The 19,490-nt window shown below is 43.5% G+C and overlaps 1 protein-coding gene across 24 annotated transcripts in view; it reads right to left on the bottom strand.

Annotated features, from left to right (window-relative positions):
* The window catches only part of EPB41L3 (erythrocyte membrane protein band 4.1 like 3), a 225,957-nt gene that overhangs the window by 31,892 nt on the left and 174,575 nt on the right, over positions 1 to 19,490 (bottom strand). For all 24 annotated transcript variants that reach the window (XM_043443963.1, XM_043443951.1, XM_043443955.1 and 21 more), the window contains 6 exons: positions 18,015 to 18,090; positions 15,653 to 15,871; positions 14,976 to 15,063; positions 9,162 to 9,314; positions 3,241 to 3,338; positions 2,079 to 2,254 (listed from right to left, as the gene is read on the bottom strand). In XM_043443963.1, coding sequence (XP_043299898.1) covers positions 2,079 to 2,254; positions 3,241 to 3,338; positions 9,162 to 9,314; positions 14,976 to 15,063; positions 15,653 to 15,871; positions 18,015 to 18,090 — 810 coding nt within the window. The remainder of the gene's footprint in view (positions 1 to 2,078; positions 2,255 to 3,240; positions 3,339 to 9,161; positions 9,315 to 14,975; positions 15,064 to 15,652; positions 15,872 to 18,014; positions 18,091 to 19,490) is intronic.

Below are 19,490 nucleotides of genomic sequence, written 5' to 3' on the forward strand. Positions count from 1 at the left end.
GTCTCTATATCCACACAGGCATAAGCACAGAACGCGGGGGCAGGGGAGACGCTGGGGAAGTAAGATGTAGGCATTCAGTGTGCTCAGCTGTTGGATATCTCGGCTTCTTAGCCCCTTCAGTGGACGGAGCCAAGAATTAAGAGCTATAAATTATGACTTCATGTTGTTGGGCTTCCTGATAGCTCAGTTGGTAAAGAATTTGCCTGCAATGCAGGAGACCCCGGTTTGATTCCTGCGTTGGGAAGATCTGCTGGAGAAGGGATAGGCTACCCACTCCAGTATTCTTGGGCTTCCCTTGTGGCTCAGCTGGTAAAGAATCCACCGCAATGCTGGAGACCTGGGTTCGATCACCGGGTTGGGATGATCCCCTGGAGAAGGGAAAGGCTACCCACTCTAGTATTGCGGCCTGGAGAATTCCACGGACAGATATATTCAGATGCAGCGTTATAGGATTCTTTATCTCACCTCATTCACATTTGTATCTCCTTCTGCAGTCAGAATCAGGATTTCTAACCACATCAATGCAATATAGTCTTTTAAGTCAAGGAATTTGGGGAGTATGTCACCCCAACAGCCATGTCAGGGCTTGGCAAAAGGGAAGGAAGGACCGAGACTCTATGGTGAGCTGAAGGCAGAGAAGGTCAAGGGGGAGGTGATCCCAGGCATCGGTAATAATAACTTTTGATTCTATTTATGCTTTTGTTTATTATTAAAATCATATACTCATGCTAGAAACATCACTTTGTATGTGCCTAGGACAAGGTCCCTATAACACATCTCACGTCCAGGAGCTCTGGGTTAGGAGACAGAGGCCTGGGGCCTAAGTCAAACCTCACAGTCATCCCCTGGAGTCTGGAGGGGATGGTTCCAGGACCTCCGAGGACAACCAAAAGCTGTGGATACTCAAGTCCCTGGCACAAAGCGCCGTACCTGGCACGGCGATCACATTCGGCCTCTGCCCTGTGGATCTCACTTCTGAGGATACAGATGTTCTGACTTTACCTGGCATGTCTTAGAGCAGAAAAGCACACCTGTGTGTAACTCTACATGGCCACAGAAAACTGCCCCATGAGGCAGAAACTTACTAAAGACTCCCTTTTATGCCTTAAAAATGTTACTTAAGTGATGGAGTGATTCTTTCCCCATCACACCCAGACACCTGACCTAAAGATGGAGGATGTTTACAGCCACCCTCCCAGTCCATCTGCTGGAATGATTAATATAAACCAGGAGGAGGTCACTTGGAGCCCTTCACTGTTATTTGAATGTCATCCTTCCTATAAGCTATTATTCACTGACAGATAAAAGTCACATTTCACTGCTGACATTTCTAAAGGAACAAGAGACACATTTAATGCAGTTTTCTTTCTGAACCAAATGATCTAAAATAAACCTGATAATCATTTAAGATCTGCTGGTGAGAGAAGCAAATTATATATAAGTATGTGATTCCCGTATTGAAGACTAAGAGCATCCTTCTCCAAATTCAGGGTGCCAACTTACGAAAGCTGCCTCATTCTCCAAATACCATTTTTTTGTGTGATTTTACATAAATCTACCATGGCTTCCCTGGTGGTTCAGACAGTAAAGAATCCACCTGCAGTGCGGGAGATCCGGGTTTGATCCCTGGGTTGGGAAGATCCCTTGGAGGAGGGCATGGCCACCCACTCCAGTATTCCTGCCTGAAGAATCCCCATGGACAGTGGAGTCTGGTGGACTACAGTCCATGGGGTCACAAAGAGTCAGACACGACTGAGCGTAGAACGGCAGACATCGGACTCACAGAGGCACCTTTTTTTTTTTTTTTGCCCATGCCATGTGGCATGTGGGAACTTAGTTCCCTGACTAGGGATTGAATCTGTGCCTGCTGTGTAGACGCATGAAGTCTTAACCACTGGATACCCAGAAGTCCCTCAAGTTTTTTTGAGGTTAGGGGTTAGTCAAAATTTTCCATTTAGTCAAAGACCAACAAGTGCTTTTCATTCCATACTATCCTAGAGCAACGATGTCCCATCAAAGGCTCATGATGGTCTCCCACTACTTGGTGGCCGCTAGTGATCCTTACAAGCGGTACCTACCTCCATCCAAGCTGCGAGACATGGTATAACGTTTGCTGGACGAGCGTTCGAAGTACGGGGCTGGACGATCTATCAGCGCGCTGGCTCTTCTGGTCTGGGCCTGTGTCCTGCCACTGTAACGGAACTTGGAACCCAAGGTGAGGAACTTCTTTGGAGGCGCTTCTGGTAACAGCAGTCTACAGAGATTAAAGGAATAACATCGGAAAGATGATTAAGCTATACATCAGGAATGCTAACTTCTTTTTACTTATTTTGGCTGTGCTGGGTTATCCTTGCTGTGTGGGCTTTTCTCTAGGTGTGGGGAGCGGGGGCTACTCTCTGGGTGCAGCGTGTGGGCTTCTCATGTGGTGGCTTCTCGTGGGCTCCAGGACACCCGGGCTTCAGTAGTTGCAGTGACCAGCTTCTGGAGCACCGGTTCAATAGTTGTGCTGCATGGGCTTGGTGCATTTGCTCTGTGGTATGTGGGATCTTCCTGGGCCAGGGACCAAAATTGTGTCTCCTGCATTGGCAGGAGGATTTTTTTTAACACTGAGTCACCAGGAAAGCCCCAAGAATGCTAATTACTTACTCTGTTCGGAAAGGTAAAGGGCTCTGTGCAACACAGGTTTAACAGCCAACCTGCAATTCAATGAATCTGATTTTGTAAGAAAAAAAGTCAATTCACACAGTGAGTATCAACTAGGGATGCTGTAGACACGCAATGGGGGGTGGAGCTGGGACTAGGTGAACTTGACCATCCCATGGAACTGGAGGGTCTGTGGTTCTACAAACCCAATGAGCAATTAAGTAGGTGATATCGGTGAACGGTGGTAATTTGTTATTTTGTAGATGTAAATCTGACAGCTCTACTGTGTGTGAGCAGAGGAGTTGAGGTTATTGAAAAGTTATTGAAATAGCAAGAAATGGACTGGTCATCTGAAATGGACATCCTATTAAAAATAGGGAAAGCCACTAAAGATAATAAAGGGGGTGATAAGACAGGTAACTATCAGACAGCTAAAGAAAAACCCTTCAAATTTAGTCAGGTCTTTAGGATTTATCAAGGAATCTGATGGCAACAAACTTGAAGGACAGAAAGAATTTTGCTGCCGTATTCTTCTTTCTAACCACTTTTTTCAGTAAGGTGATTCCAATCACTCTACTTCCTTAGGGAAAAACCCACCTGAAAAATGTATGGTGTTCTACACACACTTTCCATAAACGCTTGGCAGCTCGATGGTTTGGCAGCTTAAACCCGATGGTGCTTTCAAATTGTTCAAACTAAATTTAAAAAAAAATGTTGGAGAGCATAGTGAAGTTTGGAGTCATAAATAACATGAAAGCAAATAACATACAAAATAAAAATACTACCCATAAATTTTTCTCTACTCCCTAAATCAATTGCTATATACAGATTTCATGCTCTACACATTCATTCATTTAAAAAAAAAATCTTATATCAATCTCAAAACACTGCAGGTACAGACAACCACATTATGCATGTAGTAAATGTTTCATGTACAAGGATTAATCTTATGAAAACTAAATGCAGAAAAGCAGAGAATTTGTATTCCTTCCAGAGACCAATTTGTCCTGATCGTTTAAGCCTAATTTTCATGGTTTCTCTCTGACATCATGACCTCAGCTGGAACACACAGAAATGAATAAAACATTTAGAGTCTACAGCAGCCTCAGGATGACAGTCTCTCCTTGTATCTGGTCTAGAAATATGCATATATTCTATGTATCTGATGACTTGGTATCAGATATCGCCGATTTTATTTGTTCATTGGAAGGACTGATGCTGAAGCTGAAGCTCCAATACTCTGGCCACCCCATGTGAGGAGATGACTCATTGGAAAGGATCCTGATGCTGGGAAAGATTGAGGGCAGGAGGAGAAGGGGGTAACAGAGGATGAGATGGTTGGATGGCATCACTGACTCAATGGACGTGAGTTTGAGCAAGCTCTGAGAGATAGTGAAGGACAGGGAAGCCTGGCGTGCTGCAGCCCATGGGGTCTCAAAGAGTCAGACATGACTGAGCGACTTGAACAAGAACAACAACATGGATTATCATGTTAGATGCTAACATCTCCCAACACTATACATAGTCGTCCTTCAAGATCCAAGGGGATAGGTTCCAGGCCCTCCCTGGATAACAAAACCCATCAGTGCTCAAGTCTCTTACATAGAATAGCCTAGTATATGCATATAACATATGCAACCCTCCCACAGACTTTGAATCATCTCTAGATTACTTACAATACCTAACACAATGTAAATCTAGGGGAAGAGTTGAAATACAATGTAAAATGCTATAGAAACAGTTGCAACAAATTCAAGTTTTTAGCTTTTCAGAATTTTCTGGAATATTTTTCCCCCCTGAATATTTGATCCATGCTTGGTTGCATCCACAGACGCAGAATCTTGGGCTGAGAAGGCCCGACTGCGTAAGCTCAAAGACTGGGAGAAGGCATTTTCATATTTGTCAGTATGTAGACTTGAGATGACATTCACTCCAAAGTGAAATAGCTAATTTCCTGAGTAACAGATTTTAATATTATTATGGCAAATACTCAATAATTAAAAAAAAAATTTCTGAAGACAGGATCCATCAGGCCACCAGAGGGCAATCATCTTAAACAGTAAAGCCTTCCCTGAAGAGCTCAAACCCACCAGACTACTGGTACAATCAGCAGCAAAAGGAAATTCCATGGCAAAGAACCAAGGGAGGGGTCCTGTGCAAGGCATGTGAGCTTTCATTATGCTGGACCTCTCTCTTTCTTGTTCGTTGAGTGGGACTGGGCAGGGGAGATGGGGAGGAACATCGAGGGTGACTGTAAATGCAGTTGCTTTCCTCAAATTCTCCCTCTCTCTGATGGTCATGGGGTGGTCATGGAACTCACCCCATCCAGTGGACCCAGTCAACTGACAGGCCGAGGACCAGGGACCTCGACTAAACCATCTTCCATGTGTTCATCCTGCATCTCACACAGACCACACGCTTTGCTGAAGGACCACACACGGTGACGCTGAGGGCGGGGGTTTTACAGAAGAGTCTCCTCAGCACAAGATTGAGAGAGGGCCCAGCACTTTCTGAATGTTTATCTTTCTCTGTGCTTTGGATTCACTTCTTTCAACTTCTTCGGAGCCTTTGTGTCACCAGTAATTCCTTCTCATTCTTTCTTCTCAGCCTATAAATATGGTTGTAAAAAGTGAGGGCGGGGAGGACGTTCTCTGAGCTTGTTTCTGCAGAACCAGGATCAGGGCTGAGGGGCAGGAGGAGAAGCCTCTCTAGTCCACTCCTTAGCGGGGTGCCACCTGCCAGGTCCTCACTCCTTTCTGAGCTCTTACTGTCTCAACGGGAGCTGACTGTCAAGTTCAACCCACTTTTCTCTGTTCTCATCCGAGAGGTTCCTCTGCCCCATTTGGTTCTGCTGGTGAACCACATCCACTGCATCTCATCTCCCTTATTTATTAGCCATGACTGTTTCTGGCCATTCTTTTCTTCTCTGGATGCTTTTCTTCATCTGCCTCTGGTCCTCTTCTGCCAACCTCTCCCTTAAAAGTGGTTTGTGTCTGTGCACGTGTGCGCACATGTGTGTGTGCACACTCAGTTTCTTATTCTTTGTAATCCCATGGACTGTGGTCAACCAGGCTCCTCTGTCCATGGGATTCTTCAGGCAAGAATACTGGAGTGGGTTGCCATGCCCTCCTCACCCAGGGATCGAACCTGTGTCTCTTGAAGCTCCTGCATTAGCAGGCAGATTCTTTACCACTGAGCCTCCAAGGAAGCCCCTATACTACACTTGCTCTTTAGCCAAAAAGGCCAAAGAAAAAGTGGCGCTACCCATAATTTTTGTTTTAGGGGCTTTCCCCAGCTTGTTCCTCGTTGAACAAGAATTACTTGTACTTCGGTAATTTCTTCCAGGCCTAAGGCCTTGAATAAAATGTATTATACAGTTGAAGACACTCTTCAAATCTTTTATTTCTTACTATGCAAGGATCACCATCACCCAAAACTCTGTTGCCAAGAAATGTCAATCTTTTTTTTTTTCTGAAACTCTCCCTACTTTTTTTTCTTATCTAATAATATCATCGCCATCAATCTTGCTCATGCAAACCCAAAGCCCTCTGATTTTACTGGACTCTCTTCTTTCTTCCTTTGATCCTTCCTGCCTCCTGTCTGCAGGACCCACCGGCTCTGCCTCTGACACTTCTCTCTTTCAAATGTGCTCTTTCCAGTCTATTCCCACAGCCTCCGCCCTACTTTAGGTCCCATCACATCACATTACTAAGTCACTGAATCTTATCCCAAAATATCCACTGAGTATGTCACATCCCAGTTTAAAGCTCCCAAGGCTCATGGTGGTCTCCTGATGCATTGCTCCAGCTTCCCCTTCTGGCCCCTCACAACACTACGTTCACTCCTCATCTATGGAATATTATCACACTTGGATCATGACTCTGTGATTCCAACTGTCTCAGCCTGTTTCTCTGTGAAACAGAAACTCCCTCCAGGACAGGAACGAGGTCACATTTATCTTTCTATCCTCAATGCCCAACACAGTTGTTGTTCAGTCACTCAGTTGTGTCCCACTCTTTGCGACCCCGAGGACTGCAGCACACCAGGCTTCCCTGTCCTCCACCATCTCCCAGAGTTTGCTCAGTCTCGAGTCTACTGATGCCATCCAATCATCTCTGTCGTCCCCTTCTCCTCCTGCCCTCAATCTTTCCCAGCATCAGGGTCTTTTCCCACGAGTTGGCACTTCGCATCAGGTGGTCAAAGTATTGGAGCTTCAGCTTCAGCATCAGTCCTTCCCATGAATATTCAGGGTTGTGAATATTCACGCTTCAGTTGTGTCTGACTCTTTGCAATCCTTTGGAATGTAGCCCACCAGGCTCCTCTGTCCAATGGATGCTCCAGGCAAAAATACTAGAGTGGGTTGCCATGCTCTCTTCCAGGGGATCTTCCTGATCCAGGGATTAAACCCGAGTCTCTTATGTCTCCTGCATTGGCAGGCGTGTTCTTTGCCACTAGCACCACCTGGGAAGCTGGCCCAACACAGTTCTTGGCAATAGATAGATGTTCACTTAACAAATGCTTCATAAATCAAATATATCTTGGTCATGACATGCAGTCTTAAGGAAATATAAAAAATGACTAATTTCATGTATTTATATGAAAAGCTTGTAGATTATTTCAGTCTTCAAATACAAGTTTGACTCTATATTTACATGAAACACCATTGCCTGCTTTATAGTCTGATTCTTTAAACTTTTGAGAACGAAACTGATATATAACATTATATCAGCTTTGGATGTACAACAGAATGTTTTGATGTTTGTACATTTTGTGAAATGACTACCATATGAGGCAAATTAATTATCCATCACCACACAGAGTTACAATCTTGTTTTCTTATGATAAGAACTTCTAAGATCTATTCTACCAGCAATTTCAAATATACAGTATAGTATTATGAACTACTGTAACCATTATACTCCATATAGTGATGCTTGAAATTGCATTTTCCAACCATGGAAAAGTTGATTTCGAAGACAGGAGGTAATTCTATACTCTATCAGAAAATGTAGAGACTAGATTAGCTGAAATCAGGGCTTAGCTGAAATAAAGGCTACTTCCTTTATATTAACTACTTTAATTAGAAATTGGACATATATACTATCTGTTATGAGATAACAGCAGATATTTATTATATATTATATGGAAAAGACCCTGATGCTGGGAAAGACTGAAGGCAAAAGGGTATGGCAGAGGATAAGATGGTTAGATGGCATCACCAGACATGATGGCATCAATGGACACGAATTTGAGCAAACTCCAAGAGATAGTGGAGGACAGAGGAGCCTGTATGCTGCAGTCCATGGGATCACAAAGAGTCAGACATGACTTAGTGATTGAACAAGTACAATGTTGGCAAGAAACAGATATGGAACCACTAGGAGGCTATAAGTTAATCACGGATGTTTCTGCCTAAGGAGCAAAGATTAGTTAACAATTCTGATTCTTTCATTAGTCTCTCTGATTGAAAAACGAAAGAGGAGAAATGTATCAGGCTACTGAACTTGCATAATTTACACCCAGTTTTGCTTGCTCTAATCTTTCTTACACTTTGAAGCACACTATCTCTATGTTATTCCCTTTAGGATGCTATCAGATTTGGAGGACAAAGACAGAGGATGCAGAGACAGCACAACAGGACAGATGGGGAAGAAATCTATTCTTAATTCACAAAGAGGTTTAGCAACTAAGTGTCTTTTCTACCACAGCACAAAAGAATACAAAACATTATTCATGAATCCTGCTTTTACACTAAAATATGCAAAGGGAAAAAAAATCATTCAATTAATGTATGCAGTGGGGAAAAATTAGAACAAAACAATAAAAAGGGAAGATAAGATTTTATGCATTACTGTTTTTTGGACAAACCTACAGTAAATTCTCTTAGGCAGTTAGCTATAACTCACTATGTCCTGCCATGTTCCAAACACGTGAGCACGGGATTTAAACTTCTGTTTGATCATTCTTTTGTCTTTCACATTCATTAATCTTATCAGAAAAGTCTTGAAACCTCTTGGTTTAGGATTAAATAGACAAATTTTTATTTTTTATTTTATTATTAAATATTTTACAAATAAGAGTTGCTGTTGTTCAGTCATTAAGTCATGTCTGACTCTTTGAGACCCCATGGACTGAAGCCCACCAGGCTCCTCTGTACATGGGGTTTCCTAGGTAAGAATACTGGAGTATTGCCATTTCTTTCTCCAGGGGATCTTCCTGACCCAGGATAGAACCCACTTCTGCATTGACAGGCGGCTTCTTTACCACTGAGCCACTACACTAGGGTAACCCACAAATAAAGTCCATGGGTGCAAATAACAATGTAACTATGAATTTTCATTTTTGAACTCTTCTTAAAGATTTATATCAAATACTTTTATTGACTATCTACTGTCACAAAGTTATCCTAATAAAGCTGGTGGCCAGGTAAATTTCTACTAAAAAAATTTTAGAAAAATTTTCTGTTGGTTCTTTGGTAACTTTCTTCCCAACGTACATGCAAATTGGGGTCTACTTACCTCTCCTGGCCGGATCTTAATGTAAAAGTTGTTCCGTTTGTATGAAATTTTTAGAACCTTTGGCCAGGCAAATCTGTTGATGCGAAGTCGATCACGATATATCAACAAACCACTTGCACACACTCCTAACATGATGTCGACTCCTTCAGAATCCTGAAAAACAGCAGCGAGAAACAAGGAATGGTAATGAAGGAGTCCTAGGCTTATCAGGTATCAAAGTATATTTTAAATGAAATGCAATTGCATCATGCGATACATGGCACAAGAATAAAGAGATCAATGAATGATAACAGAGGCCTAAATTGGATTCAACTACATGCTGTCTTTTAGAAGACAAAGTTAGAGTATCAAAGTCATAGAGAAAAATAATGCATCTACAAAAATGGTCATCTAGAAAGATAGTTAAAATGTAATATGTGTCTATGTATTGCTGAATCCCTTGGCTGTTTAGGCTTCCCTGGTGGCTCAGCTGGTAAAGAATCCACCTGCAATGCAGGAGACCTGGGCTTGATCCCTGCGTTGGGAAGATCCCCTGGAGAAGGGAAAGGCTACTCATTCCAGTATTCTGGCCTGGAGAATTCCACGGACTGCATAGTTCGTGGGGTCACAAAGAGTCGGACACGACTGAGTTACTTTTGCTTTCATTTGGCTGTTCAGCTGAAACTACCAACATTGTTAATCGGCTGTACCCCAGTACAAAATACAAGATTCAAAAAAAAAAAAAAAAAAAAAATGAAGGATGAGCAACTCATCTATTTCCATTTATGGCTGGGTACACTATTTAAGCCTCCAGGTTGGAAGCTATAAAAGGCTTGCCTGTAGCTCAGATTTAAATATGAAAAATACTGCAGCCATTTAAAACATATTACCACTAAATAATAGCCTTCTGATGAAGATATTCATTGCTATGGAGATCTGTTAGTGGAAACTCTGTTCACCCAGGTATCTTGGACTTGCGATGTCCACATTGCACATAGAGAACGCCACCCAGGTGAAGGTGTGTTAATCACAGTGGTGTTCAGAGCCTGGGTTCTCGTCGCTGGGTGCCAGGCCTGGCCGGACCGCTTTACATACATTACTAATCTTCACTAGCATTGTTCTGAGCTAGTTGCTCTTATTATTCCTACTTTATAGGCAAGAAGACCAAGGCACAGAAAGGTTAGATTTCCATCCCAGCTGAATATGAGCAGCCTGTTTCCAGGGGCAGTACTTAACTAATACGGACACTAGCCGACAGGCCCCATCCTTTACTATGAGTGTTTTGGGGTTTGTTGCTTTAAAAAGAGCCTTGACTTTTTTAATATACCATTATAAAATTTGAGTATAAAATAGTTTTTTAAAGTCTGCACCTTCTCCCTAACAGGCCCCCAACATACACTTACCACCCACTGGTGCTCACTTAATCACTTGGTTCACGTACAAAAAATACAGATGCACTTAATATATATGTATAGGTTTGTTCTTAATAGATTTTTTTTGATGCAGATTTTTTTTAAAGTCTTTTATTGAATTTGTTACATTATTGCTTTTCTCTGCGAGGCATGTGGGGATCTTAGCTCCCCAAGCAGGAATTGAACCTACATCCCCTGCATTGGAAGGTGAAGTATTAACCACTGGACCACCAGGGAAGTCCTAGGCCTCTTTTTAAAAAAAAAAAAAATGCAAAAGGGGGATCGTGCTGTATTTTCACTTGCTTTAGCTACCTGCATACTACATCTTTAGGTCATTTCCTAGGGAGGTGTGATGAGGGGTCTCGGGGGTCATCAGAGATGTTATGTGAAGCTCAGGAGACGCCCCACGACCCGTCTGTGTCCTCCCAATGTTGTGTTCAGGTGAGATGAGGGTGAAGTGAGTATCAGTGATGTCCTACGTGGGCTAAGGACAAAGTCCAGAAGGCGGGGCTGTGTGTGAGATGGGCCCCCCACCCGTTTCTCACTGGCTGTTGGAAAACAGGGTCACGGAGAGGCAAAGCTGAGGTCTGGGGACACGTCATTGTCAGGGCTGTCTCACTTTGAGTCACTGCAGCCCCAGCAAAGTGGGGAGAGACACGCAAAAGAATCCAAACAGGGGCTTCTGACTCATCCGTACGGGGGTGGGTGGACTGACATCCTAAGTCCCGCCAGTACAAAGCACAGAAGGAACATTTCCAGAGTCAAAATAAGTATTCTGGTCCCTCTCTGGGCATGGTGAGGTTACACACACAATCTAATTGACTTAAAATGAAACATTTCTCCTTGGAAACGTATCGCTCCATTAGACACCACCTCACTCTAGAGAGGCGGAAGGAACTGATGGCAGGATATGACAACGTAATCAGATTTCAGGGGAATTCAGAGAGCAGAGACCACCCACCATTTATCAAGGGCTGTAACTACAAGAGCAATTTACAGAGCTCTCACCTGACACTGGACATAGCGGGCATGGTGGATGCTTAGATCCAGATGATCTGTTCTCGGGACCACCCAGGTGACCCCTCAGGCCTCAAGCAGACATGTGTGCATGAGCAGGGCTGCTGGAATAAGTGCTCCTGAGTCACGGTCTTTGTGATAAAGAACTAGTGTAGGAAACACGCCTTTGGACATTTACAACCTCTTCCATTATTATCGGTTATACATCACTCATGAGTGTCTTTGAACCATGAGAAGGTGGGAAACTAATCGTGGCGCCTCCAACACACACTCACTTCTCCTGTGGCCCCATATCATCACTGCGGCCAGCACACCGCGGGCAAGTGTGCTGCCCCAAACTCCCCTTCCTCCTCCTCCTCCCCCTGACCTAGGCTGGCGGAGAACCTGCTGTTTATCTCAGTGACCTATGTGCTCAGCACGGCACCTGCCTAGCACATGTTAAGCTACTACAAATGGGTTGGAAGAAAAAGCAAACGAAGAAAGAAAACGTCAGGAATAAGCAGAACTTAAAATTGGATGAATGTTTCCATTTCACTAAAGGCATAGCAACCAAAAAATGGATTATTATTTTTTTTCTTTTGAACTTTTTGTTTTGGTGTATAGCCAATTAATAGTGCTGTGATAGTTTCAGGTGATGCGTGAAGAGACTCAGCCATACATACACATGTATCTATTCTCCTCCAAACCCCACCCCCAATCCAGGCTGCCACATAACATTGAGCAGAGTTCCATGTGCTATCCAATAGGTTCTTGTTGATTAAAAAAAGGATACTTTTGATATCTAGGGGCTTCCCTTATGGTTCAGTTGGTAAAGAATCCGCCTGCAATGTGGGAGACCTGGGTTCTATCCCTGGGTTGGGAAGATCCCCTGGAGAAGGGAAAGGCTATCCACTCCAGTATTCTGGCCTGGAGAATTCCATGGACTGTATAGTCCATGGGGCCGCAAAGAGTCAGACACAACTGAGCGACTTTCACTTTGGTATCTAGGTTTCTGCTGCAGTCCATAGCATTGAGGCAGTAACTTGACAAACTGTATCGAAAGCTATAACCATGTATTTGGGGATGTGTATTTAGCAGGGAGCATTGATGAAAGACCTGGACAGTCTCAGCCTGTCCCAATTAAAATAAACAAACCTAATATTCCTCAATCTAAAAGCACTATTCCAAAAAAATAAATAAATAAATAAATAAAAGCACTGTTCCAACCCCATCCTTTATTATCTCCTGGTCCACAGGATACCCAATATGGATTTATATCTACATTTCTGAATCTTGTATGAAATAAATGACTCTGACAGAGCCTATTCAGAGTGATGTTAAATGACCAACAAGCAGAGACAGTCTTCTTAAAGAAAAAAACAAAGCATTAAAAACAGGTTTTTCCAAAACAAGGCACCTTCACCGAATGTAGGTTATTTATTCTTCATTGAGAGCTGTTGAGTCCAAGATCACAGTTCAGAATTTCTAACTAGGTCTTAAAACTCAGGGCCTTTCGATACTATCCACAGAAGAGAAGCATCTCACTTATAACCGGAAATTAGCTTTAATGTAATTCGGTAAATTTCCTCCTTGAAATGATGGAGGGCGGCTGCAGGAGAAAATGAAGTCCATAACCATATCGTTTGTTATACTTAGCATTCAGATGAAATCCTATCACAGGCGGCACTGGCACTTCCTTAATTCTTTCTTTTTTAATTGGCCTAATTTCAAATCACATTATCGAATGAAAAACCAGCCATCTATTTTAATGTAGTCATTACAGCCATGTTAAGTGGCTTCATTTTTCCCGATAGGAACAGCGACACATTCTGAGCTGTGCTTCTCCTAAACAGAGGCCCTCACCTTTCATTTATTTATTCTCCCTGGGTACTGAGTGAGTCATCGTATGTATCAAAAATAGCTTTTGATTCACTCCAATTTCTAAGCTACCTTCATTTTTGTCTTGTTTCTTTATCTTTTGGCCATGCAGGGAAAAACCCTGAGAAAAACAATCTTAGTGCGTGTCCTTGTTTTCTTTTTTAATTCCTCATCCTACCTTATAGCTGACCTAAAACTATAAAACGCTATGTGATCTGAGGGCCAAGTAAGTGAAAGCCTGTAATAATTAACTGGCAAGTAAACAGAGCTAATCCTGCTGTTGTAATTACACACAAATGTCAGGGCTCTTGGCTCTGCGGTACCAGCATCCCCCCGTGAAGCCCCAGCCAAGTCTCAGAGATCCTGCTCGTGTTGGGGCTTTCGGGCCTTAGAAGTTGCTCATTCTGAGTGATGTACAAATGATCCACAGACAAACCTAGTCAGAATGGCGCTCATTTGCTCCTCACTATTATCTTGTCCAAACTCATTCTAAACCCATCAGCTTCCCAAATGCAGCATCAACAGAAAGATCATGTATTTCCCTCCCAGGGGTCCCCAGCGTTGTTGAGATGTTTGCCTGAACAGAGCCTGCCAAAACCATCTTCATTTATTGGACCCAACCTTGACTGTATAAGACACTTGCTCACCTGGAAGCCTGTTACATGCACGTTCTTGTGTGGTCTGGACCGTGACACAATACCACTCTGTCTACCAGAAGTCAAGGCATGTCCCCACCTAGGAGGATGTCATTGTATCCGTCCAAGTCAGAAGCAGCTGCCCCCCAATTTCAAGCATGGATCTCTTCAACACTGCTGAAGGACCAGAATCCATCTCTAAGAGCCTACCATATCTTCTATGCTTTGATGATACAAGATTTCAGGAAAGCTTCTATTCATAGCTGTTAGATAACAGACTAACATTCCAATGTTCACTCTCTCACTGTTGAAAAATACAAAGATTCCAGGAAAAGTGTGACAGGGAGTAAAAGCAGCTAGTACTTTCTCCCCAACCTTAACCTGCCTGTCTTCCAACCCCAACTTCTCTCTTACCGAGACCCTGGAATCAAGATACAGCCCCAACAACTCACCCATTGACTTAGCCTGGCTGGCTAACTTTACTTGAACTCCAAAATAATCCTCTTATTTCAAAGCACTGATTCTTTGTCACAGCATCTAAACCTCATGAAAATAAAAGTGTTAGTATCTCAGTCGTGTCCGACTCTGTGATTCCACAGACTATAACCTCTGTCCATGAAATTCTCCAGGCAAGAATACTGGAATGGGTTGCTATTCCCTTCTCCAGGGGAATCTTCCCAATCCAGGGATCAAACCCAGGTCTCCAACATTGCAGGCAGATTCTTTACCATTTAAGCCACCAGGGAAGCCCAAACTTTATAGACAGTTTTAAAAATTTAACAAGAATTTACTGACTGCCTGGTGGACGTATAGAACAAGGGTATACATAGCAACTTAGCACACAACATTTGTGACAACTGGGCCTTGTACACACTTCCATGAAATCAGAAAGTCTGGAGTGTTAAAGTGTATACCTTGGCATGGTGTAAATCGACCCCATACATGGAGAGTTTTTTGGCGTTTTCCAAAAAGTGCATCTCTGCTTCTGCTGGCGTCATTCCTCTGATAAGAAATGAAAAGTATTAATTATAACACTGGGTTTTTTTTTATATAAACCTGGTGAAAGAAAGTGTTAGTTGCTCAGTCATGTCCAACTCTTTGTGATCCCATGGACTGTAGCCCACCAGGCTCCTCTGTTTATGGAATTCTCTAAGCAAGAATACTAGAGGGGGTTGCCATTTCCTTCTCCAGGGGATCTTCCTGACCCAGAGAGCAAACCTGGGTCTCCCTCATTGCAGACGGATTCTTTACTCCCAGAGCCACCAGGGAAGACTTTGAACCTGGTGGGGCTGTAATATTTCCTACTTAGCTCACGTGCAAGTTCCCAGAGAGACACTGATTTGTGCTCTAAAGGAGGTGGGGTAGGGGGGAGAATATCAGAAAAATGACTTTTAGCTGAAACAGCACAAGGACATCCTAAGTGGGAGCGGAACCTCCAACTACCCAGAATGTATCAGACCCAGAACCTCACTCCACTGTGTCCCATCCTCAAGGCATTAACCTGGAGGTCCCAGGAGAAGCAGGCGGTGCAGGGGCCACCCACCCACGGAGCACAGCTCAGACAGGACGCTCTCGGGGCCCTGCCGCTCACCTGTGGCTCTTGTGCAGCTCGATGACCTTGTCTTCCAGTTCTTTCGTGTGGTTTGGGGCGAAGCGGAACTCGCTGATGTAGTCGCTGCCACACTCGTCCGGGTCGTAGTCGCCCAGTTCCGACTGGACGGTGTAGGAGCCCAGCAGGGCCAGCGTGACAAAGGAGCAGGGCAGCCTGCCGGACACGATGTCGTCGCGCAGCTGCAAGCAGAGGTAGTACCTTCCGGGGGCCAGGGGGCGGGCGGAAGGTCAGTTAGGAGACTGGAAAGGAGCCCGCACAGCCCCCGGTGGGCAGCAAGCAACCTCTCCCTGCAGAACGACCCACTGGGATACACTGTCCAGCATCTCTATTTGGATCTCCATACCAAGGGAAAATACACTTGGCCACAAAATGTAATATTTAAGGGCATCTAGCGGCAACTCCATGTTCGTCATCAAACACAGATGCATTCATGATGCACGAGGTAAAGGAAACCTACGGACTCTTCCTCTAGCACTAAGGTGATGTTGAAGGTCAAGCTCTCTGGGCAGGGGGAAGGCAATTCTAATATTAAAACAGTGCTCTTAAATATAATGATGAGGCCCCAATGCCTAAAGGAAGGCTCATTTTGCTATCTAGATGAAAGGTCCTGCCATAGGACCAAGATAAACAGTGGCTGTGCCATCACAAACACGGCTTGCCACCTCCTGCATCCTGAAATGAGGGTCTCTTTATAGTGGATGCCTTCTCCTGTGTTAAAGTCTCATTTTTTAAAATGTAGATAACTTATTCAACTGTTAAAAAGACTAACTTTGAAGAATTTGTACTTAAAATCTCATCACTAAAAGTAAACAATTTTAAATTGGGGGAGTCCAGAACACCTTCGGTATAATTTTGCCAATATTAAATATCTCCATTAACAGTTGACTTTTATCTTCTGTTATTTTGCTTCTAAGAGTTACGGATATAATACTAATTGCAGAAGACTCCATGGTAAATGGGAACATTGATGAATTTTAATGATACTCTTCACGGCCCAGCATATGAGTATAAATAATAAAATATACCTTGCCCTTTTCACATAAGAAACAAACTGTTAATCTGCTGAAGCTGAGGGCTATAATTAAGTCTTAAAGTCCCCTCTCAATATGGCTTTAAAAGCTGATGATATAAATGCTGTGTAATCTAGATACAAAAATTTCTACAAATTTCACAGGTTCTATTCGGTTAGACAGCATCACTGACTCAATGGACATGAATTTAAGCAAACTCCAGGAGAAAGTAGAGGACAGAGAAGGCTGGCGTGCTGCCATCTGTGGGGTCACAAAGAGTTGAACAGGACTTAGCGACTGAACAACAACAAACATGACATAAATAGAAAGGAATCATGCACTAGATTCCATATCCAAGTATATACAGGCTGTCTAACCACAAATTAGCAACAATTAAATGGTCCCTCAACATTGCTAGAACGTATATATAAATAAATTATAAATTGTTCTTTGATTTAATGTAAATATAAAAGAAATCTTCTGGAACTAGTTTTCCTCTTCTCTGACATGTCTACTGGAATTATTTTTCATCATAGCAAGTGACTGAAACTTTTTGAGTGATTTCTCTTTCCTGAAAAGCTTGCCAAGAAGGATGTACAGCCACACTGTGTAGTATCACTCTGACTGCTTATAAACTTACTACAAAACACAGTGAGAAAACCTGGGATTCCAAAGCAGAAAGCACTCAGAGGCCTAAAAAGACATGCAGCAAACCCAGGATCACTTCATAAAAAGATTCTTCCTTTCACTCAAAGCTCAGCCACCAGGCCAGACAGACATTCCTTTTTAAATGTTCTTTCCCCAAAACAAATGAATCACTTTCCTCGTATTTCGAAGGCATGGAAGGTAAACTCTTAAATGTGCATGTGTTTATGTGTATTTGGGTGTGTGTGCATGCCTGTGTGTACACATACACAAATACACAAAACAGCCACCAACGTATCAGACTGGTTATACACAAAGGCATACGCATCTAAAGACACATTTCCAAGTTTTAAAGCAGGAGCACCAGGAGTTGCCATATTATTTCAGGCTGAATCCCATCCAATCTGACTGCAGTGGGAGGATGACAGCATCTCAATTCCATGTGTTTCCCCACTAGGGTCAGGCAGTGGGAAGTATCAGCTTAACACCAAAGATTCAACTGTGAACAGATACGATTGGGCAAATCTTCTTATCAGATGTTTGTTCCCATTCAGCTGTCTTCTGTTTGCCCTTTGGGCGCTGAGGACTAAGAGGTTCACCAGGTGTAAGCCTGCTCCCTTCCCGGGAATTTAAGAGAAGCACAGCCCCCAACATGACTGCCTTTTTCACAGCCAACTTTCAAATACCTGGTGATATCCTCAGAGAGCTGGGCAGGGTCGGGTGGGTAAAATTTCACATTAAACGAAAAGTGCCAAGCACCACCTATGGAGAGGAGAAAAAATTTATAACAAAATTGCAGACAATCCCTTTGTACTTATTATACTGATAGCTAGAGCTGTCCTAACTCTAGGCACGAACTCGCTGGCAACTCTGAATCATCCCTGGAAAATGGTGACTTTTCTGTTCAGTGAAATCCGCAGGTAACGCAGCAACTTCATTCAGTCTCTAATCTTCTCTCCCATCAAATCCTTTACTAGAGCTTCTAACCAGCAAGGAAATTGACTAAACTTGCTCCTTTTCTCAGGGATGAAGGCAGGCTTTGGGAAGAGGGGAAAATAGTAAATGATACAGAAAGGCCTCAATTGGACAAGTCTGGAGCTGACTGGCTCCATCCTCTGAAGCTCTGAGGAGCTCATATCCCAACACTGCAGAGATAAACCTGTTACCTTTGTCTTGTCTGCTTCATTTGTGCGGATCAGATCCCCTAACAACATGTGTCAAGGGACTGTTCAAAATATTTTTATTTTACAGAAAAGGTCTGCTGTCGTATTAAGGGATGATCTGCTCTATGGGTCATTCGGAAAGCTCTCTTCTTACTCGGGAAAGTTTCTGATTAAAGAGACACTGGGGGTATTTTCTGTGCATCCCCAAACCCACCCCTCCTCATCATCCCCTGATCAGGATGGGTCCTCACTGCAGGCTGCCATTCCTCTTCCTCTGGCATCTCTTCTGGCCTCTCCAGTGGGGAAGCGGGTCAACCAGGCCTCAGCTCACTGGCACCTGTTCTCGGGCCAGTCTACACACATATGTGAGACATTAAGAGCCTCCCTGAGCTCTGCCTTTGATTTATCCTCTCTAGCTCAGAAGGTAAAGAATCCACCTGTGATGCAGGAGACCCAGGTTCAATCCCCGCATCCGGAAGATTCCCTGGAGAAAGGCATGGCTACCCACTCCAAGATTCTTGCCTGGAGAATTCCATGGACAGAGGAGCCTGGTGGGTCACAGTCCAAGGGGTCTTAGAGAGTCGGACACGACTGAGCGACTTAACACTTTCACTACTTATATACACTTAACTGGGTTTATGACCTTAAATGTGGGGAAAAAAAACAAACCATTTTTTCTTCTTTTCTACACTTAACTCTCCCTCTGGTCAGCCTGTCACGTATTTTCATCTTGCTCTTTCTGTCTGACCTTTTAACGTGGCACATTACCGAGGCCTGGGTGCTCCTGGGCTGGGAACTGTTTTCCTTTGCTCTCTCCACCCAGTGAGCACACCGCGAGGGCCTGCTGGGTTCTGAGTGTCTGCAGAGAAGAGCCTCTGGGTCTCCCGGCTTTGGTGCTGGAGGCCTTTCCTCTGAGCCACGCTCTTCCTTTTGCTCTGTGATTCGTGTCTTTGCAGTCCCACCCTTATGCTTCAAACACCTTCCGAGACTTTCTTTCTT

This window comes from Cervus canadensis, chromosome 23 (genome assembly GCF_019320065.1).
Source record: "Cervus canadensis isolate Bull #8, Minnesota chromosome 23, ASM1932006v1, whole genome shotgun sequence".
Taxonomy (NCBI): Eukaryota; Metazoa; Chordata; class Mammalia; order Artiodactyla; family Cervidae; genus Cervus; species Cervus canadensis.